Genomic DNA, 9,825 nt, shown 5'->3' with positions numbered 1-9,825 from the left:
GGCTGCGCCCTAATATAAATATTATTACACTTTGATGGGGTTAGGGTGACACTAGGGCCCCGCAGACATCCCGTGAATGCCTCGCTCCTCTCGCTTCGCTTCTCCTCGCTCGCTTTTTCATTAGGCCCGAATTCCGCGCGGCACGTGCCACGCGACAATGTTCTTAAAGGCTTAAGCCCTTTCCTTGCCCTTTTCTCATCACTTGTCGATCCAAAGTTCATGATCCTTTGCAGCATTTTGCGGTATTATATCGGTATAATTCGTCTTTAAATATTGCTCTCTCTCTCTCTCTCTTTCTCTTCTCTCCCCCTTTTTTTTCTCGAGCGTGCGAACGAAAGAAATGAGTAGTTATATATTATACTCTTGATACATGCCGTGTGAAAATAATAATTTATAATGAATTCGTGACATTTGCACTATTCTTTCTTTTTTTATTCTCTGATATAAAAGAGCCTATCGGCGTAAAAGGAAATTATTTTTCCAATCAAAATTATAAGAAATAGTTATGAGAGATCATATTAATTGCATAAATATCCAAATGTGATTCAAGTGATTCAAGAAATCGTGATAAAGGCCATTGATATAGCATAAAGTGCAACACATGATATTCTTCGGTAACAATGACATCTTTAATAACCGGTTCAACAACATTACAATGTCATAGGATTTCAATTACATACTCATTTCAAATTACTTGGTTTTTCATCAATTAAATATACATACATACATGTGTGTGTGTGTGTGTGTCTGTGTCTGTGTATATTTTTTATGATATACGTATAGAATCGCGAGTGTGTGTACATGTATCGTTTATGGCTGTGTGTTTGTGTATATGTACGCGCAAAGTGCGGACGTATTGCAATTAAGTATGCTATATGCTTACGGATAATTTCGAGATGCACGACCGACTTCTTTGTCGCGCACGGATAAGATGCATTATGCACGGATAATTAGATATATAATCCCGGTGGTCATGTTTTTACTCCGTTTTCTCTCTCTCTCTCTCTTTCTCTTTCTCTTTTATGATATGTGTTTGCGTATTGCGCACTCTGTCGTAATATGATAAACTGGAGATCGTCGATCTCCGGCACTCCGTCGCCGTCCCCTTTCTCGCAACACTTGCGAATTAGACTCGGTTTTGAGGTGAGAAAAATATTGTTGAGAAACTAGCGTTCATATTTGCATTTTATACACCGTTCCCAACTGAGCATACTGAGCGAGATTTCAATATAGAGAATGCACTGTGTTTATGTTGCTTCATTTGTCATAAAAAAAAAAACTTTTCAATGATAATTTTTATGCAGATCTAATATATTTTGAAAAGTTGAAATTTTAAATTAAATTTGGTATTTTATCAAGTAGAGAGAAAAGATTCATCCGCAAATTAGCCGGTAATTATCTATAGATTATCGGTGCATGATTTAGAAATTTCTCTGTACACAATAGAGAAAATTCTCGCCATTTTCTCTTTCTCACTCTTAGTAATTACAACAAATAGTACCATCTTATAATCGTCGAAACTTAACAAAATATCTGAGAACAGCGAATTTCTCGTATTCAATAAATAAGAATTTCAAAAGCAAAATAAAATCATCGATATTCTTCTTTTCGAAAGAGAGAGATAATTCTTAGATCAAGAGAATTTTCTTGTTAAATTGTATCGCGAAACTAGTTCTTAATACATTTGCTATGTCTTCAGAAAATTTTACGTTATCACTTTTTTTCGCGAAAAATGCACGCGCATCTCTTCTGTTTTATTCAAAAAGAAACTTATCCCGTTTTAAGAAAAGTTTTCTTTATTTTGCTTTTGAGATCCGCACACATCTACGCAGACGAATGTCAGGACAATAATAGTTGTGCCCATCATTGACCTTTAGTCCTTCGACGTAGAAGAAGAATTTTATTCTCACATACACCATCCCTTTCACAACATTCATGAACGATATGATACAAGTAGGCAAGATACATTGGATGTCACAGAACTATCAAAGACCACAAATATTAAGAACTGAACAAGAGAAAAAATTATTATTTCATTGTCCCAGACTTGAACAGTACTCGATTACACAAGTAATTGAAAATGCATCATATTTCATAAAATAATATTTACAGGTGTATAAAGATAAAATAAAAATCTTTTCTTCATCGAATTTTAAGTGAATCTTGTTTTAACTTGGATTTTAAGTTGAGCTTTTATTATATTGCAAAAATATCGCTCGAAGAATATGTAATTGAAAGAAATGATAACACAATAGTTCCGGAACATCCAATATGCGTCGTATCCGCGTGAAGGAAAAAGCTTTCTTTCTTTCTCCCTTTTGCGCATAATATATATTTACAAGAGATAAAAGAAGCTACGAATAATTCTTATACGATATACGTGTAATATGTGTATGTATAATCGTAGTGCAATCGATGCAACGTCTTGTCGATAATTATCGCAAATTCTTTGACACGAAGTTTTACTTACCTTGAATCAAAAAAAAAAAAAGATTCAACTTTGTGTAATATACGATCATATATTTTAAAATAACAGAAAAACGTTTTCTGTAAAAATATAGAAAAGTAATTAAATAATACTTGTTGATTAAAAATATATATATTAATTATATTTACTTAATTTAATTAACAAATGTTTAGTAAATCAATCGCAAAGTTTACATTTCTTAATCATTCCGAGGGATCCATTAATTTTCGCTCAATTTTTATCAGCAGAATCACTATGATAATTATCGGCAAGCCATATGTTGCCACGTTACGATAAAACTCTTAACTTTAGAGGCCAGCTCATTAAAACAAAATGTCATTGCGGAGATAAAACGCTCTTTACTTTCTTTCTCAGCTATAAAACAAAAAAACAAAAAAAAAAACAAAAACGCGTATAGTCTACGTTTAGGTACATATGTATAGCGAGTGTCTAATAGAGAGTGTGTCTACGTTACGTTAGGTCGGGTTACACACTTGCTTGGATCTTTTACGGGGAGAACTTTTAATGATTATTCGCGCGTATTCGTACTACTAATTTCTCGCGACACACGACGGGGGTAAAAACTGCAAAGTTCAGGCACTGTTAACTCAAAGTACCCGCGGAAATCGATCCTCGAGGATCCGCGCGACGACGGGCGTGTGGTCCTGAGGTCCGAGATCGAAACGAGCGAAGCGGATTCCCTGAAGATCGAGAAATCCTCCCCCTCCCCCCTCTTCCTTTTTTTTACGCGCCCCTCTCGCCGGCGAACATCGTATTAATATAACTAATGCATTAATGTTAGTTAATTAATTACTTATTTATTTATTCACTTTTCAGCGATGCTTCTTAGTATTGACGAGTAGGTACGGATGTATGCCGTGCACTCGGTCGTAAGACTTGACAGAGGTATCGAAAATTGCGAGAAACATAAATTTGCGATATTTCATCATCTTCATAAATGTTTCAATAAAAATTTCCACGTTATGTGAATTATGAAATATTAGAAAAGAAGATAACATAGATAAGCTGAAATGAAATTTTCTTCTTCTACACAAAACAATATTACAAATATTTTATGCTTGAAATAATTGAAGTACGTTTTTCTTATAGGATGATAATATTTCGCGATAGTTGCTGCAAAATCTTACATCCGAGTCACTCTGACACATGATAAAGTTTGATATTTATATACATATAGAAATGCATGCCTACATCTAGATATCGCGCGATTTCTCGCATGAACCAAATTCGGTTCGAATGAAATATCTATAATTAGAAAAGTAATCTCATAAAAATACAGATATGTTTATACTTCGATTCGCTCGCGCTTTGGTACTGCTATGGCTCCGTTATTGCGGCAAAGTACTTTAGTGTAAAAAAAATTAATCAAACGATTGAATTTAAGATATTAATTTAAGAAATTATCTCTTCTCAAATTATCTTAATTATCTAAACGAGAAAAGTACTTATATTCAATTTTATTAACATTTAAAAGAAACAATTTCCTTTTTTAAAGACGAAAAATAGATAACAAATAAATAGAGGGTGAAACAATATCAAACATTGAAAATTATTTTTAATTTTTAATAGTCTTCATCATGTGCTATCTTTATCAATAATAATTTGTAATAATTATTCCAATCGTAAAAAAGAATCTTATTAACAACAATAAAACGCACAACAAGTAACAGTTTTAAAATGTAAAAGCCTCAGATAATCGCAAACACTAAATTTTTTTTTGCATAATAAGAAAATTATTTGAAAGAATTAAAGCAGAGAGACAAGTACTTTGTCAATAAAGAGCGGTTCGCGGAACGAGCTTCGATCATCCTCGTCACAACCTCTATATAATCGGCTATCTAACTTAAAGCCTTACTTCCTAGATTTCTCTGACGCCTTAATTAATGATATGATATTTCCGTTCAGCAATGTAGAACAATTTTCAACGAAAGCGATAAAAATTCAAAACTTGCCCGGCGGCAATCCGCGAGCGAAGGTCCTTGCTGACGGGAAGCCTTCGTCGCGGCCGTGAATCCTCTCTTCCTCTCTCTTTTTCTCTTACACTTTATACAATGGCTCGCATCCTAGATGTAGAATGTTATTTTTCCTCATCTTCTCTCCATAGCATCGATACATTTCTCTTTCTTCTCACTCTAATTTTATTTCGATGTTGCGATTACTCGTCTTCCTCAAGGTCCTTATTTTCGCTTCCGGCAAGCATTTTCTAATATCAATCGTCGTTTTTCAGTCTTTCAACGATATATCTTGCATCTTCAGCAACGTTTCTCGTCTTCTCTCTTTTTCTCCTTCGTACTGCCGATACCACACGCGACGGATCCTAGGATTCATCATTCGCAAGGATGACTTTCCGTGACCGTTTGAGGAAATCACTCTGGAAGTCGTTGCCCCTGTATCATCCCCGATAAAGCGATCGGAGCGGCGATCCCCCGCAGACTGATCGAGAGTTTCGATCGCCGTCGCTCCTGAGGAGGATCTCGCCGAGCTACCTTACATCAATTCTCTGCCATTAAGTTGTGGAAGCCTGTCTCGAAGACTCTCGAATGCACACTTTCGATCGTTGGACACGTGGACGACACTAGCGGCGACGGCCATCCCTCTTAATACATTCCTTGTCTAAAGGGATTGCTGTCTCCGGCCGGTCGTTGATCTACATCCGGTTGTCTCCTGAAGGGATTCACGTCGACCTGGCCTCCTGCCCGCTCCTGGTCGACCGCGTAATTTCTCTGCTGGCCGTAATCGACAGGTTGACCGTAGCTTGTCGGTTGTTGATTGTAAACTGGCGGTTGATTGTAGACCGGTGGTTGTTCATGCGCGGATTGAGCGTAGCCAATGTTCGCATTCTGTGCACCGTAGCCGCCGTAGCCGATCTGCGTGGGCGTCTGGTAGTTTTGATCGTAGCCCTGGTCGACGTTTGTCTCCATGCGTGTCTGATTTAAGTGGTTACCGATCTCGCCACTAACCGGCCGTTGCTCCTGCAGAACGTACGTCTGATATTCCTTGTCGGGTGGATCCTGCATCAACACGTTCGCCTCGTCTTGGAACGGCTTGAAATCGTAGATGTGTCGTAGATAATAAAGCACTGGCGCGTAGAGAAGATTCGAGAAGGCAATGCCGATGTTGAGCGCGGTGAAACCAATTGCCTCGACTACGCCGCCAGCTATGATTGGACCAACCGCGTATGCTACGCTATACGAGATGTCAGCAATCGCGTAGATGCTACCGTAGACCGATACATATCTGACGTCCACCAGGTAACCCAGAGTGGGTAGCAATGCGGTGTCAATAAGAGCGATGCCGAAGCAGATGCCGCACAACGGTATCATCAGCACCTTGTACGAATTGGAGAACGGTATGATGAAACAACAGAGACCTTCGAGTGCGAGCCCGCCGGCTGCCATCAGCCATTGATACTGCGGATATCGCTTTGCCATCCTCACAGTGATAACCACGCCGAGTACGTGCGGGAAGAATGCCGGTAGCCATATCATACCAATCTTCCAGTTATCGTGAGTCATTGTATCTTCCATCCATAACGAGATGGTCGGCTCGAGGAAGGCCAGCGCGACATTGGACATCATCAGAGCACCCGCGCACACTGCAATGTATGGATCCATTAACAACCGCCAGATCGGTATCGTCGACTTGGGTATTTCTTCGCGGCGTTCGCGTAATTGTTGTCTGATAGGCTTCATCACCAGTAATAGCATGAAGCCATCCGCTAGACTGACAAACGCCAATATCAGGAACGGCACTTCCTTGCCGGCGAATTGATATAAGGCGCCGCCGAATGGCGGTGCGACCAAGCAGCCGAAACTGATAAATGCTAGGGCGATACCGAGTGCTTTCGAACGTTCTGCTTCCTCCGTGAAACGATCAGCGATCATGGCGAGACCAGCGGTATCGGCGAATGCGGAACCAACACCTTGCAGACTTCTCGCGAAGAACAGCACGCTGTAGCTTTTGCCGCACGCAAACACGCTGGTTGACAGGAACATGATGCAGAGACCAATCATCATAGGTATATCGTAGCCGATCCGGTCGATCAACGCGCCGGAAAATGGGTTAACCATCAACTGCACGATTGCCTTTGAAGCGAACAATACTCCGGTGGCGGAGTCCTGGCCGTGATGGCCCGAAGGAGCGTCGGTGCTGTTGGTCTCTTCCTCCGGTCCAAACGCACCCACGTACTTGAGATAATCCGGTATGATAGGCACTATCACCATGTACAACATGTTGTCCAGCAGTAGCGCTATGGAAACGATGACGAGAACCAGTTTGCGCTGAGCCTTGGGCTCCTGCAGCTTTGTCCAGACAATCTCCTTGAGCTCGCCGAACTTCATGTTGAGTATTGGTATCGTCGTCATGACGTTCTCTAAGTGGCCGCTCACGGAGCGACCAGAGTTCTCTTCCGGTCTTTTTTCTGTGTCTGTGTCTTAACGGGTGAGACTAACCGCGGTCACCAGTCGTGCGACCTCGGGAAGCGAGCGTGACGAGGAGATCGTCGCGATAGGGGCGGCGCGCATCAGGCCGGGCCGGGGGTAACCTACAACAGATCACCGAGTTGGCGACGATTAGCTCTCGCGTTCGATTAACCGATTCACGCGGATTTTTTCTTTTATACGCTATTTATGCAATACCGTTTCTCCGCAACAGCAACCGACAGGCTTCGCGATAGCAGGAGATTGCCGTCAGATCGCGAAAACGCGTCGGAGAAGCGACTCAGGATTGGGAAGAATTGCTGAAGATAAAGAAGAAAAAAAAGAAAATGAGGGAGCCCTGACCCGGCCTGGTTAGCGCGGAACGACGATGCCCATCCAAACCACCCAGAATCCATCGTCCGACCCAACCACGCGATCACGAATACGCAGCACTTGTGTGAGGGAAAAAAAAAAAAAAACGTACACCCGCTCTCTCGACTATTTTTCTCTGCGCGGGTTTGCTTCCCCGCGCGTGCTTGAAAGAGAACACGACACCGGATGGAGGCTCCCCCACGATAAGGCGAGATCGACTCTATATACCTGAGCCTAGTATATCGTGTATCGTGTTACACGGTGGAGATAAAAACAGCGCGGGAAAGCGCTGAGAAAACAAGGGGCGAGGGTCGACGCGTGTTAGACATTGTCGGCAGGGTCGCCCGCTAATCACTTCACGAATGTTAACGTTACCGAGAGTATTAATGGCGATATTGCTATTCGATATTATTACGGCTTTATCGAGTTGTCAATCATTGAAATCAATAACCAATTACATAAAACCAATGAATAGTGTTAAGGAGCCTCCTTTAACTAAGAAATAAAAAGAGAGTAGAAGATAAAGAAAATTTAAATAATAATTCAAGAATTTAAGTATAATTATATTTTCATGATTACAATAGCTTTTAATCAAATTAATAAATGTATTATTTATATTTTCATCTTTTTATTTCTTTAAATAAAAGAAGACCTTGTTTCACTATTGTGTAATTATAAAACTTTAATTACCTAAATTTCCTCAATCTAAAATTTAATTATTCCAATTTTCATAATCTACTGTCATTTATATAAAAAATTAGCATTAAATTATTAAAATACTTTATACATGAGAAAAAATAGACATTTTTCTCTTTTAGATACTGTTCATATTTTAAATGAAAGCAACCTTTTGGTCGCTTTCTCCATTTTTTTTCCTTTGTTAATTAAGAGAACAGTACAAGAGCATGATGGAAAATGATAATTTCTATGAAATTAAGAATGTAGTAAAATAATGGATGTTTCTCGAAAAGGTTGGGAGCAGTAGAAAGAAATTAGAGCCACATCTCTCTCACGAGTCGACGGGAAAAGTTGGTAAGTGCAATTAATATAAAGAGCACTTAACAACTTTTCTAGGAACGCGAAAATTTGTCGCAAAATCTGGATTAAATATCTACCTAATCTGATTTGCCGTGTGCTTGATTTTATGATTCATATACTCTGTTATCATCTCGATTCGTTGAAATCTTTCGTGAATGTAAAATAAAAAAAAAATGTCGATGTCGTGAACCCGTGCAATAACATTTAATCCGAAGCAGGATTGTAGGGGGCGATCGATTTGGAGACGATGGTTCTCGCGTTCGCGAAACGACGCCTGCCGATCGTTGTCACGGATGTGATCGATGGGCGAACTTGGAACGCGAGCCTCCCCGACGACATACGCCGCACGTAAAAACGATTCATCGACTCACCAGAGTTACTGGCGAACTTCTGCCTGAGGGAATTGGCGAGGCGTTGGGGGCCCGCCAAGGTCGGAAGACCGGCGAGCAGGCCGCTCAGAGTCGAGGCGACGTCCGATCCGTCTTCGTCCTTCGAGTCGTTCACCGACTCCTTGGCTCCCCGCGTCCCCGGGCCCTCCACCTTTTCAGCCGAATTCACAATTGAGCCTGCAACAACGATAGCATCTACGTGATTAATATGTGAATAATTAATAGTAAATAATAAATTATTATTTTGAGAAAAAAATATATACATGTACGAGTATATATTCCCAAAAGAGAAAATGTATGCAGGAATATCATAAATTTGGCGCAAGAATAGCTTTGTCTCTGATGATTCTGCAACGTTTTGCAATATTTCAACGTCAAAGCGATCGATCCTCAGGCGTTGTCTATCAAATGAAGGAGAGGCACATTTAAATAATTCCTTTCCATCGTAAAAATCTGATTAAAACGGATTTTATACGAATTATACGATAGGCTTATATCTGTACAGATGTTTATTCCCCTTTTCCTTTTGTAAAGAAACATTGATTTAAGGAGAAAACAAAGGAAGAATCCGTCAATCTTTGAGTTGAAATTCATCATCATCATCATCATATTTTTAACCCGCGCAATTGTGTGTGAGGCATGGCTTTTACTCTATATATTCATATCTTCTCGTATATATGTATATATATACGTTCGACACAATTTTTACTAACCTTTCTATTATCTTATGTACACGTTATACCAATGGATAAGATAAATTTAGCATTTCTGCATCTATCTATAACATCCGAGTCTCTTATACTGTGCACATTTGAGGAAGACCGGGCATTACACACGTGCGTAACTTCCCAAGGTAATTTTTACTCCCTCATATCGTCGCATCGCAATATAGTTATTTGACAGCCACGTGTTATTTCGTACGCCATTGTTTGCAAGAGGGGTTCAGCAATATCCCTTATTATTCGCATCGCTCTTGTAATCGCAAATTTCAACCGTAAGTCTAGGATTTTCTTAGCGTCAATTTGATCACGCGTTATACAACAAACAATATTTTTCGTTGAAGAATTTAAATTAACACGAAAAAATATACCATTTTTTTTAATTCTAATTTTCAATCTCG

General features: G+C 39.8%; 1 protein-coding gene across 1 annotated transcript; it reads right to left on the bottom strand.

Moving 5' to 3' along the window:
• Nucleotides 1-607: 607 nt before the first annotated feature.
• On the bottom strand, nt 608-8,836 carry LOC126857930 (vesicular acetylcholine transporter). Its single transcript, XM_050607841.1, has 2 exons — nt 8,688-8,836; nt 608-7,031 (listed from the first exon to the last, which is right to left on the bottom strand). The coding sequence occupies exon 2, from the start codon at nt 6,850-6,852 to the stop codon at nt 5,086-5,088; it is 1,767 nt and encodes a 588-aa protein (XP_050463798.1). The 5' UTR covers nt 6,853-7,031; nt 8,688-8,836; the 3' UTR covers nt 608-5,085.
• Between the last annotated feature and the right edge of the window lie 989 nt (nt 8,837-9,825).

Source organism: Cataglyphis hispanica, chromosome 23 (genome assembly GCF_021464435.1).
Source record: "Cataglyphis hispanica isolate Lineage 1 chromosome 23, ULB_Chis1_1.0, whole genome shotgun sequence".
In the NCBI taxonomy this organism is placed as follows: domain Eukaryota; kingdom Metazoa; phylum Arthropoda; class Insecta; order Hymenoptera; family Formicidae; genus Cataglyphis; species Cataglyphis hispanica.
Note: the sequence above shows the minus strand (reverse complement) of the source record. Positions and strands in the feature narration are given on the sequence as shown.

What these genes read in the sequence shown, in the direction of transcription:
- LOC126857930 (XM_050607841.1), bottom strand. Translation starts at nt 6,852, where the DNA reads ATGACGACGATACCAATACTCAACATGAAGTTCGGCGAGCTCAAGGAG.